This window comes from Diabrotica virgifera, chromosome 2 (genome assembly GCF_917563875.1).
Source record: "Diabrotica virgifera virgifera chromosome 2, PGI_DIABVI_V3a".
Lineage (NCBI taxonomy): Eukaryota > Metazoa > Arthropoda > Insecta > Coleoptera > Chrysomelidae > Diabrotica > Diabrotica virgifera.
This window is the reverse complement of record NC_065444.1, coordinates 61,431,597-61,455,429: the sequence shown is the minus strand read 5'-3', so window position 1 is coordinate 61,455,429 and position 23,833 is coordinate 61,431,597. Positions and strand designations below refer to the sequence as shown.

The 23,833-nt window shown below is 32.7% G+C and overlaps 1 protein-coding gene across 2 annotated transcripts in view; it reads left to right on the top strand.

Moving 5' to 3' along the window:
- LOC114329297 (ectopic P granules protein 5 homolog) overlaps nucleotides 1-23,833 on the top strand; it is a 143,165-nt gene that overhangs the window by 18,975 nt on the left and 100,357 nt on the right. For both annotated transcript variants that reach the window (XM_050642598.1, XM_028278344.2), the window contains exons 5-7: nucleotides 3,164-3,509; nucleotides 7,270-7,467; nucleotides 12,698-13,099. In XM_050642598.1, coding sequence (XP_050498555.1) covers nucleotides 3,164-3,509; nucleotides 7,270-7,467; nucleotides 12,698-13,099 — 946 coding nt within the window. The remainder of the gene's footprint in view (nucleotides 1-3,163; nucleotides 3,510-7,269; nucleotides 7,468-12,697; nucleotides 13,100-23,833) is intronic.

The window sequence follows — 23,833 nt, the reverse complement described above, 5'->3', positions numbered from 1 at the left end:
GGAATCAACTCTTATTGATTCAAACAATGAAGTACCAAATCAAACAGCTCCAACAAGTATATTACACAAGGTACCAAACACTCAGCAGTCATCAAGTGATACATTATCAAATCCGAGCACATCACCCACACCTACAAATCTCCATGACCAAGAAATTACTAATACTCCTACTTATAGTAACGCTTTCAATCAACCACATTCAGCGGCAATAACTTTTCCACAAACTTCGGAAGCAATATGCTCCAATCTATCAGCACCTTTTCCATTAGATATAACTGCAGAAAACTCTAATAAAACTGATACATCACCACAATTTTCTGAAACAACCATTTCAACCAATCTTACAAACAAAACTTCAAGCTCGACTTCTGTCACTACCAATGAGTCTGCTCCAGTACTTCCAAATGTAATAAAGCCACAACATCTAAGTGAAAACTCTAATAGCACTTGCGAAAACGCAAGTTCTTCCATGAAACGCAGTATTGGTGAGGTTGATACGCCTCCTTCAGACTCAGCAATTTCATCACAAAATCTGTTTGCAAAACCCAAATCTTCTAAACCAAAAAAACCGCGCTCATCCAAAGTCCCATCTACACGGGAAACTCTTGAAAATTTTATTGATAATCATACCCCACCATTCGTTTTAAATTACCACCAATTGTCCTTACTGATTGATAATGTCCAAGGCTCCCCCGACACTATTAGCGTCGTTAAAGAATTTACAACTGATATGGCTGGTTTACTCCGTCACTCCGTCTTTTACAAAGCAGCTATCAATATGCAAATGATAGATCTACAAAAACCAAGTTTACAAAGCTTCAAAAGAAACTAATCAACCATCTAGGGAAAGAGATTTCTGACTTAGACAGTGACTCTTCTGTAGACAATTGTTCAGTATCATCTAACTCCGAATCTGTTAACCATATTCAACTCGATACCTCATTGGAACATTGATGAATTTTTCCATCGTCTCCCTATGCTACAGCTTCTTTTATCTGAATATTCTCCAGATATTATTTGTCTACAGGAGACAAACTCAAAGACCAATCAGTTGTACAATTCAAAATATTTCACTTGCTTCCGCAAAGACCGTACAGATGCAAGGCGTGCAAGCGGTGGTGTAGCAATAGCAATCGTTTCTTCAGAAAACAATCTTCTTCTCCGTTTAACCCGAGAATGTAGCACATATTCAGCTGAACTCTACGCCATATACCGTGCTATGAAACTTCTTAACGAGCTTACACTCACAAAAGCCCTGATCATAACAGATTCTCTTAGCTCTCTAAACACATTAAAACACATTTTTCCGAAACATCCTTTTGAAAAGTTGCTAAAATACCAGCTGTCCCAAGCTCATGAACATGGAAGAAGCGTCCAATTTTTATGGGTTCCCTCACACGTCGGATTAACAGGAAATAAAGAAGCTGACAGGACTGCACGAGAGGCAATTTTAAGTGATTTTACGGAACCGATAGGCAACTGTGTTTCCAGTGACTTAAAAGCTTATTTTAAAAATAAAGTGTTGTGTTTGTGGCGAAATGAGTGGTCTCAAAATAATTCTAAGCTGAATAAAATCAAAAATAATGTGTCTCTGGATTCCACCGTCGCGGAATAGACGAGAACAAATTGTGGTTGCGCGTTTACGTCTAGTACATACCAGGTTAACACACTCTTACCTTTCAACAAAGAAAAATCTACCTATATGTGATAAGTGTAACGTTCGATTAACAGTCGAACACTTTTTAACAAGTTGTAGTAAATATGACCAAGAAAGACAGCGCAACAATATTCCAAACGCTCTACCAGAGGCTCTAGGTCAAAACTGTTCCTATGACAATATAGTTAATTATCTAAGATCCATAAACATTTTGTACAATCTGTAGTTATTTACTTTTGTTATTTATATTTTGTTCCGTCGCTAATAACCTTTTGGTGGATGCGACTTCTTTTTCTAATAAAAAAAAAAAAATTGATTTTAAAAATGCCCACAAGAAAATAGCTTCAGAACAACATTAATTTTCACATTTCGGCGAAATTTGACTCTCGCCAAAATATGAAAATGAACTCTAGTAGTATTTAGGCAATACGCTTTCGAGCAAAATTATCGATAATTTTGATGCACTTGTGTAATTACCCCCGATCATTTTTGATAATTTCTCGTCGTCAAGTATTTTACGTCAGATGCCCTTCGTTGCTACGCAAAAATACATTAAGTGACATTAATGTAGGGATTCGTTAAAAACAATCGTAATAAAAGTCCGTGTGATGTTTAACAGTTTTAATTAATAAAATAGATAACTAAATTATTGATACTATTAAATTGACAAAATGTAAAAGTATTTGTGTAATTGCGACCAAAATTTTACGTGTTCTTACAAAAATAAATGTAGGTATTTAGAGATAATTGCGTCTAATCAATATTATAACCGGCTTTGTCATAATATTCGTCTTAAAGCGTCTTTTTACGTCTTATCCCCAATAACACGTCTGTTGTCGTTCTGATCTTAAAATCGACTGCAAGTCTCGATTCCCACACTAACCAAAACAGTCTCGTCTTCCCCTCTTCATGCTAAAATCCGAAACTATTAAAATTCTACTGCAATAAATTTCGATCCCTATTAGTAATAAAAATTGGTTCACAGTGGCGAATGTTATTCTTACTTATGAAGTTAAAAGTAGTCCGCATCGGCTACCGTAGTGATCCCAATCCGTTCCACCCATCTGGGCCAACGTAGGTCCATATGTGTGAGACTCTTATCCCGTTTTCGTAATAATAATTAAGAAAATTTATATACAGGAGGCTTAAAAACTAAGATAAAATATTTACAATTCTAAATTAATGCCAATTAATGTTTTACAACTCGTCACAGAGAACAACAAGAAACAAGTTTAGCAAATATTCTCGCGAAGATATCAGTGAAATATTAGTTAAAATGATTTAAAAAGACAGTTTTATTCATGAAATAATGTTACCGAATTAACTACTCTCGAGCTCGAATTATCGATTTGTTTTGCTCGTGACACTTTGACATAATTTCACTCTCCTTCGGGTCGTGAAATTAAAACTGTCAAAGTGTCATTCGAGATACAAATCGATAATTTTAGAGCTCTCGTGTAATTACTACTGAAATCTTTTGACGTTGTTTTCTTTTGTTGCTTTCAGATGTCCAGCTGGAGTTGGTTCGTGGGCTTCTGCCTTTATTCAAACTCCAGTTCACGTCAATGCATCACTATCCCCATTTGCCAACTTTGAAATCAACCATGTACTCACCATTCTCGCTGCCATTTTAACACCGGTTCGTGGTAGAGAATTGTTTTTGGAGGATTTAAGTCAAAAGTCTGACACCGTAGCAGAAGCCATTTGGGTCATGGTTGATTCCGAGGGAGAAGAAGACGAGGATAGTCCGATAAAGCCGTTAAAGGAGAACGATCTAGTAGCCCTTTTGAATCAGTTACCTTTGGATGATTTATTTCGAAATATGTTGGTTATAAAGCAAAAAAACTTTCAGGTATGTAATATGCGGGCGGTCTAATAAGTACGTATTTCACGAGAGAAACACGTGGAAAAATTGGGGATTTATTTCTCAACACAATCTCCTTTTAGCCCGATATACTTAACCCAGCGATGCTCCAACTTATTTAAACCGTCTGAAAAATACCAAGAAGACCTCCGTCTCAGGGATGACCTCATTCAACTCAAATTTCTGACCAAGGAGTGGCTTTTTCAAAAATCCACAAGGAAAAACTTTTCCTGCAGTTGGGTGTATATCATATAATACTGATGAATATAACCTGATAAGATAATGCAAAGTTTTTAAAATTTTGACTACGGTTTAAGAAAAGTTGTAGGTTATACTCACGTGATCTAACATGCTAACCACCAAAATTCGCTGTGTGCAAGTACTTGGAGGGGATACGAGAAACAATCGTGTGCGAATAGCGGAGAAATATTGCAACTTTCTTAAATAATTCATATTGTCAATTGAAATTGTCAAATTGACCTACATTTCATACCTGCTTTCATTGAAGAAGAAAAATTATATATTGCTCCACAATATTGATATGATATGCAATTATTATGTAAAGGTAAATTTAATTATTTGTATTTTGCTTGCAGTACTGCATTGTAATAACTAATTTTATTTACTGCATACAATTTTTTACGTTTTAATAACATAACCTGAATCTTACTTTGTCTTCTTATTATTTTTTTGGACTATGGCCTTGACAATTATTCAGTAACCAGGACTAATATAATTGGCCAATATAATTAAAAGTGCGAATAAAGTTGCAGAGCGTAGAAACCAGGTGTCGCTTTGCCGAACTTGCACGGTCCCAATACAATATTACAAAAATATATGGGTAATATATTATGGTTATACTTATATTATTATGGGGATATATTTTTATAATATTGTATTTTGGTGGTTAGCATGTTAGATCACGTGAGTATAACCTACACTTCTTAAACCGTAGTCAAAATTTTAAAAACTTTGCATTATCGTATCAGGTTATATTCATTTTAGGTAAGCACTTATGATGATTCGTCATCCAATCGAAAACTAGTTCTGTGATGTAGCCCTTTTTAGGAATTTTTAAATATATACCTTTTATAAAGGATTTTATTCTTTTCTTTTGCTTTTTCAAGTTTGGAGAATATAGTGGATGAGGCAGCTGTTAGCTGCCCAATTTGAGTAATTTGACAGTGCCGATGTGAGCCGGTACGTTGTCAAGGTGGAAGAGAACTTTTTTTCTTCGCCAATAATTCGCCCCACTCGTCCCGATAATGCGGCATAGTAAAGCCCTGTGACCATTTTGCCCTTTTCCAGGTAGTAAATGTAGATCAACCTTGTAAATCTCAGAAAACGGTGATCATCATCTTTCCAGCCGATAGAACAGTCTTCAGCTTCTTCGGAGCACGTTAGCTGGGTTAAATGCACTGTTTCGACTGTCCCTTGGTCTCTGGTGTATACCAGTAGATCCATATTTTGTCGATGGTCACAAAGTGACACAGAAACTGCTTTAGATTGCGCTTAAACAGCGGCAGTTTTTGAACTGGCCTCACGGTTGCGCTTGTTGTCCGGGGTAAGCGAACGAGGCACCCATTGCGCCGACAACTTTCTCATTCATACCCAAAATTTCATGCAGGATATGATATATTTCGCTTGCTTGTGATCAAATACACGTTTGCTTCCACACGCGGACAAAACAAAACTACGAATCTGTTTCGGTTGCAACGTTACATTAGCCATCTAACAGAATGTATTATAGGATAGCCTATTTCTCTTGCGGTAGTGGCGTCATCGAACGGTGAGGCCAAGTACTTATCAGACCGCTGTCGTTTGTCTTACAATTGTATTGATATCTAATATATAAATTAATAAATCAATTCACAAAGCTTCAAAACTAAATTTAATAGTCTTACATCATGATTGAAAATTACCAAATATTTTTTTTATATAAAAAACATTTATTTCCCAATGTACAGCTGGTTCCTAAAAAAACTGATACAACTCTTAGTAAGATTTGATCATTTTGAGCAGTGTATTTGATTGGTTTGACATTATAATATATTTATTATGACAGACAAATAATAAAATAAACAAACAAACAACTGATTACATATTATGTTAATAATTAAATGAATTATTCATAAATTGTAATAATTATTATTAAGGATATTATTTTGAATTCCTGCATTTTATAAAGAATTTTAGCTCTTGTAGTTTTCGCATCTTCAAAAGGATTCTCTTCTAATCTCTCCAGAAGCGTACTATCTTCATGAGCGGTAGATATTTTTGGTCTTACAGAACCTTGTTTTCTTTCGAGAGTTTCTTGTTCTCTCCATCTTTTATTAATATTAAAAACTGTTGCTCTGCTTACGTTAAAATGGTTCGCTACGGCAGATAGTGACCAACCATCTTCTAATTTCGTTACAATTCTTACTTTTAGTTCTTTACTAGCATGTGGAGCCATTTGAGGTTGAACGAATTAACTGTCAACACGGATGGAATGGCCATGAGGCGAATTTAATGCGGCCAGGATGAGAGAGTCTAGTCAGGGAAGGATAGAAGATAATCGCCATCTTTCGTAAACAAACAAATTGATAGTCATAGTCAGGGTTGCCAGATTGGGGTATTTTGCTACAATTTTGGAGTAATTTAAAAGCGGCTATGGGATTTTTTCTAAGCAAAAATGGTTGGGGGATTTTTTGGGAGGAGAGTTATGGAAGATTTTAAGGAGTCATGGGAAATTAAATTTGCGAATGTACATAGAACTGTATATTATACTCTCATATAATCGAAGAAGATACTACCTATGAATTATTACCAGGGCCCTTTGTTGATAAGTAATATATTTTTGGTTTTCTGTTCTCTACATTTGACTACTAATTTATTAACATGCGGAAAACATTTTAAATTGGGGGATTTGAGCTTAATTTGACAGAATTTCAATTTCTAAGTGGGGGATTTATAAAATCACATCTGGCAACTCTGGTGGTAGTTGTAGATTGTAGGAATATCCAACCAATGAAGAAGTCAAATTTTCCCTGGCAAGCTCTGTCTCTCTCTAGGACCTCTCTCTTGTATGTTGGCCGCAATCTAGCTTCACTATTTGAATGGGACTGGGCCATTCCATCCGTGTTGACAGTTCATTGGGTTGAACAAAATAAGATATCTGACAAATTTTAAGATTTGACAGTGACAGTATGTAAATAATTTTAAATAAATAAAGTATTTATCCGTCAAAATACACTGCTCAATTTTCTACAAAATATGCTTTAAGAGTCGTATCAGTTTTTTTAGGAACCAGCTGTACATTGTACATCTCTCAATAGAGATGTAGAAAAATAACTAATTCCGAAGAAGTTCAAAATCAAATGAAAGACTACAAGAAATAGTAACATGTTGTAAATGATGTATTTATTACTATTTTGTTCTGTCTGCTTTTGGTAATTGTTCTGATATTATGTTATCAATTTAATAGAAACTTATACATTATATTGATAGTTTTCCACATTTAAACGTATCGGAGTCAAACTGTGGCAGTTGGCAAACTTCTCCGATACGTCTAAACGTGGAAAATTATCAATATATTGTAAATTTTATAGGTTTCAATTGATAATTTCCCACCTCTACTAGTTTCATCTCTTTTTATGTCACAACGTATTATATTTTCCATCTTTTGAGTTATTTTGCCGGTTATTCGCGCACTCATCACTGTATTTGTTTAATGACTGAATAAAACCATGTCTTACTACTTTTTCAGGATGTTTATGATGTAGCAGCAGTTACCGAACACCACATATTGAGATATTTGGCTTTCTCTACAGTAGTTTTGAGAATATTGCATAAAGGAATAAAAACGTATGACCAACCAAGATACAATCAATTTTCAAAACGATTAAGCCGGTTCATTCGTCATGTGGCGCAGTATGCCACTGATCAGTGGGAACAATTTTTGAAGGTAACTAAGAAAAATGTACTTCTTTATAAACGGTGTCACAAAAATCACGTTTTTATAAATATTACATAAATGTGCGTTATCTCAATTTCTCTCAACTTCTTTTATTTTATTTTTTTAGATACATTGCTTTTACGTATTTGCTTTATTCTTTAATTGATTTTCCTTAACCAGACTTCTACAATAGACTACACTACACTACTTCTACAATAACTAAAGCGGAAGGTCCGCCCGCTCATATTTAACAGAACCTAACTTTTTTTCTTGTTGACTGGCTTTACAACTCAGTGTAAGTCTTCGCAGCATCCATTATAGCTCATCATCTTCTACGATCTTGCGCTTCCTTTTTCCATTGTTGAACCCCTTCTTCTTCTTCTTCAGTCTTCAGTAATCCAACTTTGGACATAGGCCTCCCCCAATTCAATCCAGTGTTGTCTATTTTGCGCCACCTGTTTCCAGTTGTGTCCTCCAAACTTCTTTATGTCATCGGCCCATCTCATTTGTGGCCTTCCTCTACTTCTTCTTCCTAACCACGGTCTCCATTGTTGTATTTCGTGATTCCATCTTTTATCCTTCGGTCGGGCATTGTGTCCTGCGAAGCTCCATTTTAATTTGGCAGCATGTTCTCCTGCGTCTTTTACTTTGGTTTTACTTCTAATCCATGTATTTGTTTTTTTGTCTATGAGCCTCACCCCGAGCATTGATCTTTCCATCGCTCTCTGTGCCTTTACTATTTTATCCATATTGGCCTTGGTGAGTGTCCACGTCTGTGAACCATAACGTAAATATAGGGAGGATACACTGATCGTAAACTCTGGTTCTCAAATATTGTTCTATTTTAGTGTTTTTCAAGATCCAACTAAATTTTCCAAATCCTGCCCACGTTAACCTTATTCTTCTAGTAATTTCGGCAGGTTGATTTTCTTTGTTAACTTTCATTATCTGTCCCAGGTAGATGTATTCGCTTACTGTTTCTAAATCTATGTCATTCAACGTTATTTTTGTAATGTTCTCGGTGTATTCGTCATTACTTTTGTTTTTTCCAAGTTCATCTTAAGACCTACTTTTTCCGAAGCTTGAAATAGTTGCGTCATCATGGTCTGTAATTCTTCTAAACTTGTAGCGAATATTACAATGTCGTCAGCATATCTCAAACGACTCAGTTTTCTTCCATTAACATTTATTCCTTTATCTACCCAGTTAATGTCTTTGAACACGTCTTCAAGTCCCAGTGTGAACAGCTTTGGTGAAATAACGTCTCCCTGGCGAACTCCTCTGTTGATTGGTATAGCTTTGGTTTTCTCATCTATTTGTATTTTCATTGTAGCTTTCTTATAAATATTATGTATGAGCATTCTGTATCGAGAATCTATCCTGCAGTTGTTCATAGCTCTTTCTATTGCCCAAAGTTCTATGGAGTCGAATGCCTTTTCATAATCAACGAAGCCGATGTATAAGTTCAAGTGATATTCATTGGCTTTCTCTATTAGCGTTCTGACTGTAAGAAGATGATCCGCTGTACTGTAACCCTTTCGGAATCCTGCCTGCTCTACCGATTGATAGCTATCAAGCTTCGACGATAGCCTATTAGTTATTACTCTCATAAACAGTTTGTACATTTGGGACAACAGGGAAATTGGCCTATAGTTCTTCAGATCTTCCCTGTCTCCCTTTTTGAAGAGAATTGTTGTCAAGCTTTCTTTCCACGTATTCCTATTGTACCCCAATCCTAGATAAATCGGCTTCAAGATCATCCTTCCATCTTTTTCTGGGACGGCCTACTGATCTTCTACTCAAAAAATACTGTCTTTAACACTCTTCTATTATCTTCTTCTGACCTTACCACATGACTTTCTGATCATATCCGGTTAGCTTTTATATGTCTGACGACATCATTCTGAGAACTCTGCTTTCAAATACTAACAGCTTATTTTTATTCTTACTTCCATACGTAAAAACTGGGCGAATAATTGACATGTAGTCTTAATTTACATTGTCTTTTTAGCAGCTAGATCTTAATAATGATGATAGGGAGTATGCTCTATTCCTCGCAGCTATCCTTACTGAGACCTTTTTTCCATGAGGTTGTCATCTGTAATTACCGCCCCAGATATTTAAACTTTTTTACTATTTCGAAGTTATGGTCATTAATAGTGTAGACCAGTAAGGATCTGTTTTTAGGTGGATGTGAGAGGTGGCATTCAGATTTTTGCGGATAAAGTTAGGTAATAACTTCGTTAATAATAATTGATTTATGCTCCTTCTCAAATATGCCCGGAACATTAATAGAAAAAATAAAATATTTAAAAATTTCAAAAAATTTTGTTTTTTTTTCTAGTTTTTTGCTTATAACTTTAAAACGATTCATTTTTGAACAAAGTCGTATAGGAATAAAACAGATAATTAAATTTTCTATCAGATGCGATTGGTTAAAAATGTCTTAATTTATCACCCTTGCTGCAAAATAGCAATAAATATAAAATAAGGGGGCAAAACAACCCTGTCCTTATTCAATGATTTTCCATCACTTAGGTTACACTTGGAACCTTCCTAATTCGCTTAGAAAATTTTTGTAATGTGCTAAAACCGTACACCAAATTTCATTGAAATTGACTTACTAGATTTTGAATAATAATTTTGCAATCTAAACTTTTTTTAAAAAATTAAAATTTTTTAAAATCTTGCACAACAAAAACTAGAACATACAAAGATTTGTCAATTTTTTTTTACATATAAAGAAGCACTCCACCTATCTAATGCACTTTACAGAATTGAAATCGGATTGTTTAAGCAGCCTTAGCAATGTTTTAAAGTTATAAACAATTTTTTGGCTTATAAATAAATTAGTCCTGTGGCCAGGAGGGGGTGCTACGGGCTCCTTTATTTAGATGGACTTACCCAAGATTTTTATGTATTTTTTGACCCGTAGAACACGATTTTTTTGGGTAACAGTTGATCCGGATGTCGATAAGATTGTTATAAACAAAGAACTTGAGGAATTACATAACATCGATTTTTCGCAAAATAAAACATTTTTTTGTATTTCTTGGGTAATTCTAAGCAAAAAATGTTCTTACAAGTTTTTTCGTAGAATGCATAGTTTTCGAGATAAACGCAGTGGAACTTTCAAAAATTCGAAAAATTGCAATTTTTGAACGTGAATAACTTTTGATAAAAAAATAAAATAGCAATTCTGCTGACAGCATTTGAAAGTTTAAGTCAAATTATACCGGTTTGAATTATTTGCATTGCTAAAAATTATTTTTTTATTATTAAACAAAGCTATTTGTTTATAAACTAAAAAATTGTTTATAAGTTTATAAAACATTGCTGAGGCCCCTTAAATAATCCGATTTTAATTCTGTAAAGTGTATTAGATAGGTAGAGCACCTCTTTATATGTAAAAAAATTAGACAACTTCTAAATGGTCTACTTTTTGTTCAGAAAGATTTTAAAAAATTTGAACTTTTTTAAAAACATTTAAATTGCAAATTTATCATGCAAAATCTATTAGGTCGATTTTAATGAAATTTGGTACACGGTTTAAGTATGTTACAAGTAATTTCCTAAGTGAATTACTAAGGTTCTAAGTGCCACCAAAGTGGTTAAAAACATTGAATAACAACAGGCGTATTTTACCCTCTTATTTTGTATTTATTGCTATGTTGCAGAAAAGGTAATACGTTAAGACATTTTTGACCAGTCGTATATTATACAAAATTTAATTATCTTTATTTTATTTCTATACGACTGTGTTCCAAAACGAATCGTTTTAAAGTTATAAGCAAAGAAAGCAGAAAAAAATCAACGTTTTTAGAAATTTTTAAATATTTTAATTTTTTTATTAATGTTCCGGGCATATTTGAGAAGGAGCATAAGTCAATTATTATTACTGAAGGTGTCACCTAACTTTATCTGCAAAAATCCGAATGCCACCTTTCACATCCAAAAATAGACGTTTTTTCACAGATCCTTACTGGTCTAGTGATGTAAGAAGAGAATATTCTGGAGAACGAGAATATTCTCTGCCAGAAAATTCTCGGTGAGAATTTTCTATATTTACAAAAACCGAAATAAAAATAAAAACTAGATATGAGTCAAATTATTATTTTAAAAAACATATGTATATTGTTTTTGTCAATTCACCTAGTATATTTTTGCATCCCAAACATCTAGTAGCTAGGGTGTTTACAGTGTCAGTATTTATTGTTTTGGTGCTATATTAACGTGCAAATATTTAGAATGGTGCTCATGTAGAGAAGAACAAGTTGAGGGAACTGAGTTTATAGATAATTTAGCAACTTTAAAATATGATGAGTCGGCTGAAATAATGGCAGATTTGGCACTTTATCGGTCCTAGGAGGTATTTTTTGGAAAACCATACTTTGTAAAATCAATTGAAAAACTAGACCTAATCATATGGTGGAAAGGTACATGTTTCGGAACAAAATTAACTAAAATATCAGTTGATATTATTAAGCATGCCTTCATCCAGTGCAGCGACTAAAAGAAGTTTCAGTATTTAATGGTTAAGTGCTGAAACTCCTCTAAAAGAAACCGGCTTGCTGCTGAACGGGCTGGTAAGGTAACTTTTATTGCTCACAATTTAAAATTATTAGACATAAACTAATCCATGACTGAGCTGGCGACTCGTGAAAAACAAAATCCCACAACTTCTCATTAGTACATTGAAATGCAGAATGTAGATGACCAGGATGAGCTAATGATATAAATATATTCTGAATCTGAGGCCTCATCTTTTTCAGATTAGACACCACATCCCTTATTTGCTGTTAAGAAGAAAATTTTCGTTTTTTTATCAAATAAATTTTGTGTTTTCTGTTGTTTTTGTATTTTTTTATATAAAGAACATTGTTGTGTCGTCTCATAATTTTGTTATAATTTCATGATTTTTAATACCCTATTTCATCTATAACAATATCCCTAAGCGCGTCATACGGTTCATTCTCAGAAAATTCTTCATATTGAGAATATTCTCGAGAATATTCTTGAGAATATTCTCCGATTTTTCATTCTCGAGAATTTTCCAACACTAGCCATTAATAGTTATGTTCTGCCTAACTCTTAGTCTTGGATTTGGTCTTGGTTACTAGCATGTATTTTGTCTTCTCTTCATTTATTCGAAGGTCCAGACTACCTGTTTTGGTAAACATAAATTGTATTGTGAAATAAATGTGTAGCATACTTTCTTGAATAAAATATATTATTTTAGGTCCAAAAAATTGAAGACATGGCGATGTTAGAACGTCTTCAAGTCGAATATGACGCATTTTTCCTTCGAGCCATATACTATCTCTATTCCTCCCAAAAACTCGGCGCCTGGCAATTCCTCGCCGTAGTACCATACAACATGGTATCTTTGAAGGGTCTGTGGAAGATATTTTACTTCTTACACAGCGTAGACAGTCATGCTGTAGATATTCTAAATCGAGCGACGGAGGATTACCGAAAGAAAATCTGGGAGTCGGAATTGAGGAGTCAGTTCGAGGAGAAATTGGGCACTCTGGAAGATGCTGAGGTGTATTATTTATTAAATACTTTCGCTAATATGGCTTTGGCTCGGGACAAGGAGGATATGGATTTTATTTTTTCCGCAACGGTGGATTTATTAAAGGTAAGTTTTAAGAAATTAAATTTTTAGATCATATTTACTTTCGGTAAAATCAATTTGTTTGCCTATTATAGTCTGGGCAGATTATCGGAGAATAGGCCATTTTTGGGAAAAGTTATTTACCAGCAATTTCATTGCTGGAATAGAATCTTATGATTGTATATTAATAATATAGGTATGCAAAGTCCGCAGATAGTGTGCTATTTTTTTATAAACAAGATGGCGCCCGAAAATCTTGTTTTTTCAATTTTTGCTCTATAACTCCAAAGATTTTAACTTTACACCAAAAACATCCAAATCAAAATTCACCGTAATTATATTCCGCATAGAGACGTGTTTTTTCCGATTTACTTCGACGAAAATTTTCCCCGGAAAATGCGGGTTTTTCCAACAAAATCTTTAATTTTCAATTAAAATTTTAGATAAGTAATTGTTTATCAATAATTAAATAACTTGGTAGTCTAAAAGCTCTTTCCATATAGATTATAATCCCAGAAGCCGATGGAATCGAACGAAAAGTTTAGCAACAATTGAATTGTTAATTAAAAATTTACGATCGCTATAATAACCACAATAATTATGATACATAAGAATAACTATGATTGTTGTATAATAAGACACTGTACCTATCTAATGTACTTTACAGAATTGAAATTTAACTATTTAAGCGGCCTCAGGAATATATTAAAATTATAAACAATTTTTTGGCTTATAAACCAATAGAATATCTCGGGAAATATTAAATTAAATTAAATCATGAAAACGGTATTGGAAAAAAAAGCGTCAGGGCGCTTTTTTCAAAAGAAAAAACGTTTAGTTATGATGAGTGGTTCCTGAGGTACGACCGGTCAAAGTTGACCGGCATTTAAGGTAAAGATATAAACAATAGGATGATAATTTTTGAACCATCACCTTTTTATTTTTGTCCTCTTTCTCCACACCAATTTTCATATCTTTAAAATAGTCATAACATATACAGATAGATTCAGATTTAAATGGGACATAGCGAGCTCATACACAGGGCCGCGAACCTACATTTAAAACAGCGGACCAGTTAAAAGTTCGACACGACACCAGAAATACAACAACGATAAATTATTTGACACGCAGCAAACAACATGCTTCTTTTGCGAAGCCCTCTCCTTTTCGCCCGAGTCGGGCCGAAAGGCCCGAAAGTAGCCGAAGAGCGTACACTGATCGCTTAACAGGGTTGTCACGTCTCTCTAAAGTCTCTGCATTTTCAAAATAAAGAGCGTGTGCATAAAATTTCGGGTTAATGTTTAAATGCATATTTTTTTCGAATCCTAAAAAAACTAATAAATATTTTTGAAAAATTTTAACACAGAATAAAAAATTACATTGTTACCGAGGGCAAAAAGTCCCTGAAAACTTCTATAATGTTTATTTTAATAATTTACGGGAATGAAGAAAAAAAAAAGAAAAGAGACTTTTTGTTTATTCTAAGGAACTTTGGGCCGTCGGTAATAATGTAATCTTTCATTCTGCGTTTAAATTTTTCAAGTTTTTTCAGGATTTGAAAAGGACTATTGTAAACCAAAACAAACACCAAAACAAACAAACATTATGTTATAGCTGGCGGTCTACCTGGGCGGTTAAAAAACCCCTTAATATTTTCTCAGAAAAGTTTGCACACAATAACGAAAGGCAATAAAAAGGCAAAATGTTTATTGCTACGTAGTGCCTAATAAATCTTTTCAGTAGTAATTGCACAAGAGCTCTAAAATTATCGAATTTTTCCCGAGTGGCACTTTGACAGTTTTAATTTCACGATCGGAAGGGGAGTGAAATTATGTCAAAGTGTCACGAGGGCAAAAATTCAATAATAATTTTAGAGATCGAGTGCAATTTGCTGCGATTATTTCGTGAATAAAACTGTTCAAACCAAAATTTTATTGTAATTTATTTATGCAAGTACAAATTAATACAATTAACCAAACACTTGTTATAAATATTTGACTTGTTATATATATTATCAAAAATTATCACTTTAATTTTTATTTCTGTAGTTTTCTATTGGTCAGAATCTCCTATGAATGAAATAATCAGGAATATACAATAAACTTATTTCTTTACTTATATGCAAGGATCACTGACTGTTTTTCTCTCTGAAATAAAAACCATTAATTTTTACTTCATAATAATTAGGCTTTATCTTTTAGAACTAATCAGGTTACATATATTTTTTTTGTATGTGATGTTGATAGTCAAGACTTAACTAATTTTTTTTAAATCTACCAGGCCATTTTATTTGAAAAGAGGGGTTGATATTTACGCATACCCTGGGAAAATATTACGGTGTTATTTGCATAATAGTAAAGAACCTAAATTCGCATAAAGTAGGTACGGTGTTATTTGCATAATGGTAAAGAAACTAAATTCGCATAAAGTTTATTGTATATTCCTAAATAGTAGTAGGTAGTATAATGTTTATTAGTACTTATCAATAAACATTTTACCTACAAAGGTGTAAACCTTTCTGAGAAAATATTATGGTGAATAGCCGCATACGTATACAGTACCGTCAAAAACAATATTTACAAAATGAATAAAACACAAAAGTCAGAAGAATTAATATTTTAATTTTACAAATTAATATTTTGTCATATCAATTTACTAGTTCAGTTGCGAATTAGCCACAAATTTGGCTTCTTTCGAAATAAAATAGCAAATTAATACGACAAATTAAATTATTATTATTAAGTATTCTTCTTCTTTAAGTACCGTGCCCAAATTTGAGGCGTGGGTAGCTTCCATAACAATTTGCCGATATCGTTCTCGATCTTGTGCGGAATCTAATAATTGATCTGCTGATAAGCCAGTCCATTGACGAAGGTTTCGGAGTCATGAATATTTCTTCCGACCAATTCCTCTTTTTCCGTCGATCTTTCCATTGAGTATTAACTGCAGCAGCCTGTATCTGCTACCTCTCATTATATGCCCCACATATTCAAGTTTTGTCTTTTTTATCATCTTGGTTAAATCACCTTCGCCTTGACCTACTCTGTTTAAGACTTCTCTGTTTGAAATGCGTTGAACCCAAGATATTCTGAGCATTCTACGATACGACCACATCTCAAAGGCTTCTAATTTGTTCATCATGTTAACCTTCATGATCCAGGTTTAAATTAAGTATTAATTTGTAAAACTAAAATAATAATTCTTATGATTTATCCGTTTTATTCACTTTGTAAAGATTTTTTTGTCGGCATTGTAACATATGGGGTTTATACACCGCATCCCACGGTAGACCGCATACTACAGTAGCACTTATTTGTTATTTCTTAAATAAGTTTTAATATTATGTTTCATATTTTTTAAAGAAGTTGATGGTTATTTATTATTTTGTATTGTTTTTATTTTTTTATGAAAATAAATTTAGTCCATGTGGTGAGACCGCTTCCGTCTGGAAAAATTTCTGATTCGGTTTCTTTGTGGATTCCTATTCAAAAATGTCCCCTTTAAACAAATCTAAAGGGTGCCGGGCGCAATTTTTGGGCAGAAATTGTTTAAACAATTTTTTTAAACAAATACAAAAGATCACGTTTTTTTGCTCCGAAACATAAATTTTTAAGTTTTGTGGGTCATTCTAAACAAGAAAGGTATCTTGTAAATTTTCTCAAAAATTGATAGTTTTCGAGTTATAGGCGTTAAAATCTGAAAAATGCGAAAATACGCATTTTCGAGGGCTAAAAACTCATATTTAAATTAGTATTTTTGAGGTTGCCATATACTTAAATTAAAGATTAAACATTCAGCTTCAAGATTCTGAAGAGTGATTGCGCCTAACCCTAATTTAAACCGTTGTTTTTAATTGTTAAATATGCATGTCCATCCCATTTTTTTGCCGGTGCGGCGCGGTCTATTTAAAAAATCTCCAATTTTCCTCCGAAAAATATTTTTTCTAGATTCTTTGGGACATTCTAAATAAACTAAGTTCCTTGACATTTTTCTCAAAAGATAACAGTTTTAAAGTAATAAACGATTTAAAATCCAAAAATGCGTTGTTTTGGCATTTTTCGGATTTTAAATCGCTTATTACTTTAAAACTGTTATCTTTTGAGAAAAATGTCAAGGAACTTAGTTTATTTAGAATGTCCCAAAGAATCTAGAAAAAATATTTTTCGGAGGAAAATTGGAGATTTTTTAAATAGAGCCGCCGCACTGGCAAAAAATCAGATAAACACGTATATTTAACAATTAAAAAACAACGATATAAATTAAGGTTAGAGGCGATCACTCTTCAGAATCTGGAAGATGAATGTTTAATCTTCAATTTAAGTATCTGGCAACCTCAAAAATACTAATTTAAATATGAGTTTTTAAGCCTCAAAAATGCTTATTTTCGTATTTTTCAGATTTTAAATCACTTCAATTTTTAAGAAAAATTGCAAGATACTTTTCCTGTTTAGAATGACACAGAAAACCTAAAAAAATAATATGTTCTCGAGCAAAAAAACGTGATCTTTTGTATTTGTTTAAAAAAATTGTTTAAACAATTTCTGCCCAAAAATTGCGCCCGGCACCCTTTAGATTTGTTTAAAGGGGACATTTTTGAATAGGAATCCACAAAGAAACCGAATCAGAAATTTTTCCAGACAAAAGCGGTCTCACCACATGGACTAATTATTATTACGATAATATTACTATTTATAATAGATCACTATTATCTCTGTTACTATAATACAAAATAGATTGGCATTTTTAGTTGAAGAAATCATTTCCAACAAAAAACGATAATTTTGGCAACATTGTACCATTCGACATTATTCGACTTTCAGTGACGATTCTGATGAAATAGTTCAGAATCCAGTAGCCCGCTTGAGTATTTGATTTTTATGGTATAATTCTTTGACAACTTTATGTTGTCCAACTGCGTGGAGCGGAATTACATGTAAATTGTATGTTCCCTTTAAATTTGAATTTATCTGTATATAACTTTAAAAATAACATATATTATTATAATAAAAACTATCGATATTACGAGTGAAAATTGCCAAAAATAGCAAAATTCCAAATTCAAAAATTAGGTTGGAGAAAATGTAATCTCAAAGTTCAAAATCGGTATACGTTAAAAAAATGCATTTTCTCGGCTTCCAATGGAACAGTTTTCTTCATTATTTTTTTGTTCCCAAGTAACTCGAGTAGAGCCATCTAACTAACGCATTATTAAATGTCAATCTTGCTTTTGTTTTTTTATAATGGATTAATTTATTTACAAGAAAAAAAACTACTTTTTTTTTAGTTGTAGACTTTTTTTAGATAAACTTACTACAAGTGTACCTTTTAATGTTAAAAACACAAATATTCTCATTTGAAAGCTGTATAATTATTTAAACAATCTTTATTTAAATAAATTAAAAAATTTTGTTATAATACATAAATTAATTTATTATAACAAAACAAAAGCAAGTTTGACATTTATTAATGAGTTAGTTAGATGGGTCTACTCGAGTTACTTGGAAACAAAAAAAGAATGAAGAAAATTGCTCCATGGGAAGCCGAGAAAATGCATTTTTTTAACGTATGCCGATTTTAAACTTTGAGATTACATTTTCTCCAACCTAATTTTTGATAGGAATTTTGCTATTTTTTGCAATTTTCACTGGTAATATCGATAGTTTTTTATTATAATAATATATAATATGAGTATTTTAAAGATATGAAAATTGGTGTGGAGAAAGTGGACAAAAATAAAAAGGTGATGGTTCGAAAATTGTGATCCTATTGTTTATATCTTTGCCGTAAATGCCGGTCAATTTTGACCGGTCGTATCTCAGGAACCACTCATCACAATTAAACGTTTTTTCTTAAAAAAAAAAGCGTACTGCCGCTTTTTTCCAATACCGTTTTCGTGATTTAATTTAATATTTCTCGAGATATTCTATTTGTGTTTAAGCCAAAAAATTGTTTATAATTTTAAAATATTCCTGAGGCCGCTTAAATAGTCCAATTTCAATTCTGTAAAGTACATTGATAGCTACGGTGTCTTTTTATACAAAAATTGTAGTTATTCTTATGTATCATAATTATTGTGGTTATATAGTGACCGTAAATTTTTAATTAACAATTTAATTGTTGCTAAACTGTTCATTCAAATTTCCATCGGCTTTTGGAATTATAATCTATACGAAAAGAGCTTTTATATTACCAAGTTATTTAATTATTGATAAACAATTACTTATCTAAAATTTTAGTTGAAAATTAAAGATTTTGTTGGAAAACCCTGCATTTTCCAGGGAAAATTTTCGTCGAAGTAAATCGGGAAAAATATGTCTATGCAGAATTTAATTACAGTGAATTTTTATTTGAGTGTTTTTGGTGTAAAGTTAAAATCTTTGGATTTATAGAGCAAAAATTGAAAAAACACGATTTTCGGGCGCCATTTTGAATATGGGCCATTCCACGAATATACGCCTGTTGTGTATTATCTCGACAACGAATATTTTAGTGTGCAACATAAGAAGTGCGAAAGTAAATGGCTCTAATAATTGTTCCAATAAACAACAATGTATTTTGCAATTTACTTTCGTTCTTCATAATTTGCACAGTAAAATATTCGTTGTCGAGATAATACACAACAGGCGTATGTTCGTGGAATAGGGTATATAAAAAAGTAGCACACAATCTGCGGACTTTGCATACCTATATTATTAATATATACTATCATAAGATTCGATTCCAGCAATAAAATTGCTGGATAGTCGGTTCGCTAAACTCAGACACCACTGGCTAGTGATGTTAGTAAGTAATTTTGCCAATTTGGTAAAATTGGCAAAAAAAAATTATTAAATAGTTAATAATTACTAAATAATTAGTAATTTTGCCAATTTTGGCAAAATTGGCAAAAAACAAAAAATTACCTACTAAAACCACTAACCAGTTGTGTCTGAGTTTAGCGAACCGACTATAAATAACTTTTCTTTGTATTTTGCTAGTGACTGTTTTCTAACAGCAAAAGGTAATGGGACGTAGAGAAAACGATCTCATTGGTGGAGGTGCCCCATGTTGTTTCTTATAAGAAAATGATTTAAAAAGCTAAGGTTAATTTTATCATTTTTGACGTTGTCAAAATTATGTCAAATTATGTTTGAGCGACATAGGATAGTGACGTATGAGGTCTCGTTGGAAATGGGATGCGAGACCCCGGTATGACCCCTTTGATACGTAAATGTCATACATCGACGTAAAATGTCACGTTTTTAGTCGAAATGTTACATAAATGTCACATTTTTACGCTAAACAGTTACGTTCCTCGTAAAAATGGCACGTACATGTCACATTTTGTGTATTACAGACTATTCACGTGTGTAACTACTGACGCAAGTCTACTGACTATAGACGCAAGTCCTTTTGGTATTTATTTTAGACTAACCATGGCATAACACGTTTCTAGAAAAGATCAATGACATGCCATTTGTCTCTAAAAACTTGTGCGTCGGCTTCACCATGACGTATTTTGCTATACTTGGAGCCCGCCAAATGGTGGTAGGTTCATGATAAATTAGGAGACAGAAAAGCAGGCCCCTTTCTGGAAGATTGGAGCTACTACATTTTAGCGGTTGATAAGTAGTTGACAGTGACCCAGTGGTTTCCTTTACCCAGAGGGGTAAAGTCAACTTTTATGTTCGAATTTGTTTTCGCCCTACACTGATCTGACGAGCTGCAAATACGTTGAAACGTGTTAGAGACCAAAGCACAAATTTTTGTACTTGTAGCGACACGCTTTAATTACTAATTTTGCTAATTTTAATTTTTCATAACTTTTCTCAAAACGAAATAATATGGGTCATATAAAATTCACATTTAATATACAAATGTATCCCTAATACCCCAGTCAATGGGATCAAGAATAGGATATTACCTCCGAATTCTATCCTACTGCATGGATTTTAATGAAATTTTGGGCCTAGCCTCTACTTTTCTCCTAATTCAAAGTCTACCCTATGCCGATGTGTGCTTTTATATTGGAGGTGGTTCCCACCCCTTCTTAGGGGTGGAACATTTTTTGGTTAAAATTACCACGGAATTCGGTAGCGAACCTAATTCTAAGCAAAAATTGTTCTATAATTTTTTTTTTGAAAACTCGATACTTTTTGAGATATTCGTGGTTGAAAATTGGCCATTTTCATTGAAACATAATACCTTTTCGAACGGTTTTTTGTGAAAACCTTAAAAACTATTCATCTTACTAAAAAACTATATTAAACATTTTTGTGGGCTATAAAAAAACAAAGAGACACTTGCCTTCATAAATCTTCTAGTTATAATACAAAAAAAGATATGGTAGGTGAAAATAGTTTGTTTTTTGGTACATTCTCAAATTGGTGTATTCAACTTGAAATAACAGAGAAACGGTCGATTTTAGGTGTATAATGCTACTAATACCTTTTGTAGTGCTTGAAACGACCTTTAAAATGAGCTATATTAAAGGTCCATTACATCAAAACTAACCTATAGTCTGTCCCACCTTGACTTTACAGTACACGAACATACGGCAATACAATCCTTACGGGAGTTTTTAGCGCGGCGATGCCGATTTTCTTCAAAAGAATTTTCAAACGGACATTACCAATGTCCTAAAAATGTAGGTCCCTAAAAATGTTAAATTAAAACTAACCCGTTACAATATTTTTCATTGTTTTTTTTTTTGTGAGTGATAGTCATTTTCGAAAAGTAATCAGCAATTTTATAATCGATAAGCGTAATAACTTTTTTTTTGTTAATAATGTTAGAATATTCAACATTAAAAGTGGATGTTGTTCTATGGTTGTTAATTTATGTATTGACAGTATAGACAGTTCTGAAGTAATGTCAAGAAAAATATCAAATATATTGTCAGTCAAGTTTAAATGTTTTATACAAAATTATTTTTTTGTTTACATAAAGGTATTTTTCGAAAAAAAAATGTTTTAGAACCCCTAACAGCCACAAAATGTCAATAATATTAATTCCTAAGTTATTAATAGTTATCCTATAGAAAAAAGTATGTTTGCTTAAAACCTGTTTCTGATAAAATTTGGCATCACTGTTTGTCATAAGAACCTGTACTGTAAAGTCAAGGTGGGACGCACAATAGATATGCTGCAAACAAAATTGATAACTAATGTATTTTAAGTAAAATGAGAAGTAATTTTAACCCCTATCCACCAAAAAGTAAATGCATGGTTTTCCTTCTACAATACCTTTTATTATAGTGTTATTTCTATGTTCAAAAAGTTAGACGGGTTTAAAATGAATGGTTTATGAAAAAAAAAAGATCAAATTTTAGAGCGCATTTTTAAATGTTCTTAAAAATCTTCCTTTTTCTCCATGTAACTTGAAAATGATAAGAGATACAGTAATGAAAAATAAAAAGGAAATTGTTATCTAAAAAAGCCCTACATTTTTGTGTGGTATCTTTTTTTCGTATTTATTATCTTTTTCGAGTTACATGGAGGAAAGGAAGATTTTTAAGAAAATTTAAAAATGCGCTCTATAATTTGATCTTATTTTTTTTTTCAAAAACCATTCATTTTAATCCAGCCCAACTTTTTGAACATAGAAATAACACTATAATAAAAAGTATTGTAGAAGGAAAACGATGTATTTAAATGCTGATGGATGAGGGGTTAAATATACTTCTCATTTCTTCTTAAAATACATTAGTCATTAATTTTTTTGCAGAATATCTCGCTTAGTTTGCATGTAATTGACAATTAGTAGTGCTCATTTTAAAGGTCTTTTCAAGCACTACAAAAGTTATTAGTATCATTGTACACCTAAAATCGACAGTTTCTCTGTTATTTCAAGTTGAATACACCGATTTGAGCATGCAGCAAAAAAACATACTCTTCTTACCTACCATATCCCTCTTTGTATTTTAACTAGAAGATTTATGAAGGAACGAATCTCTTTGTTTTTTTATAACCTACAGAAATATTTTATATAGTTTTTTTGTTAGATGCATAGTTTTTAAGGTATTCGCAAAAATCCGTCCGAGAATTTTTCAATGAAAATGCCCAATTTTCAACCACGAATAACTCAACAAGTATTGAGTTTTCAAAAAATAATCATAGAGCAGTTTTTGCTTAAAATTAGGTTCTCTAGCCTTTTCCGTGGCTATTTTAACCAAAACATTTTTCACCCCCGAGAAGGGGTGGGAACCACCACCAAGATAAAAGCGCACATCGGCATAGGGTAGACTTTGTTTATTGAGCTATTCCCTACTTGCTGCGAAAATATCAAGTAAATCGATATAATAGGGTGGAATTCGGAGCCAAATACCCTCATTGACTGCCCTATAACCAGATGTTTTTGGTGTGTTCAGTTTAACAAACTGAATTCCCTATAAATTAATTACCTTATCACACCTTATGTCAATAACTCACTTTGGAAATGCATTCTAAGATGTTTCTTAAAACTACAGAAACGTTTCAACTTTTAAACGCCAGATCTAAATAATTTATTGCCTTTCTGGCCAGATGGTAGAAACACAAACATATTAGCGTTTGTGGTCTTTTTCAGCCACGGCAGTCGAGATACAACCACGGGTCGTTTCACACACTCGCAGCAGGCGTCGGTCGGTCAACAAACCCTCGCTAGGCCAAACAATCAAACCCTTTTACGAGATGAATAAGCACGCCTTTTAACCAAAAATAAATAAATATATTATTATTCAATAATAAAATAACGGACACTTCTACATACGCACTTCACCTTCTAGCTAGATCATCGTAA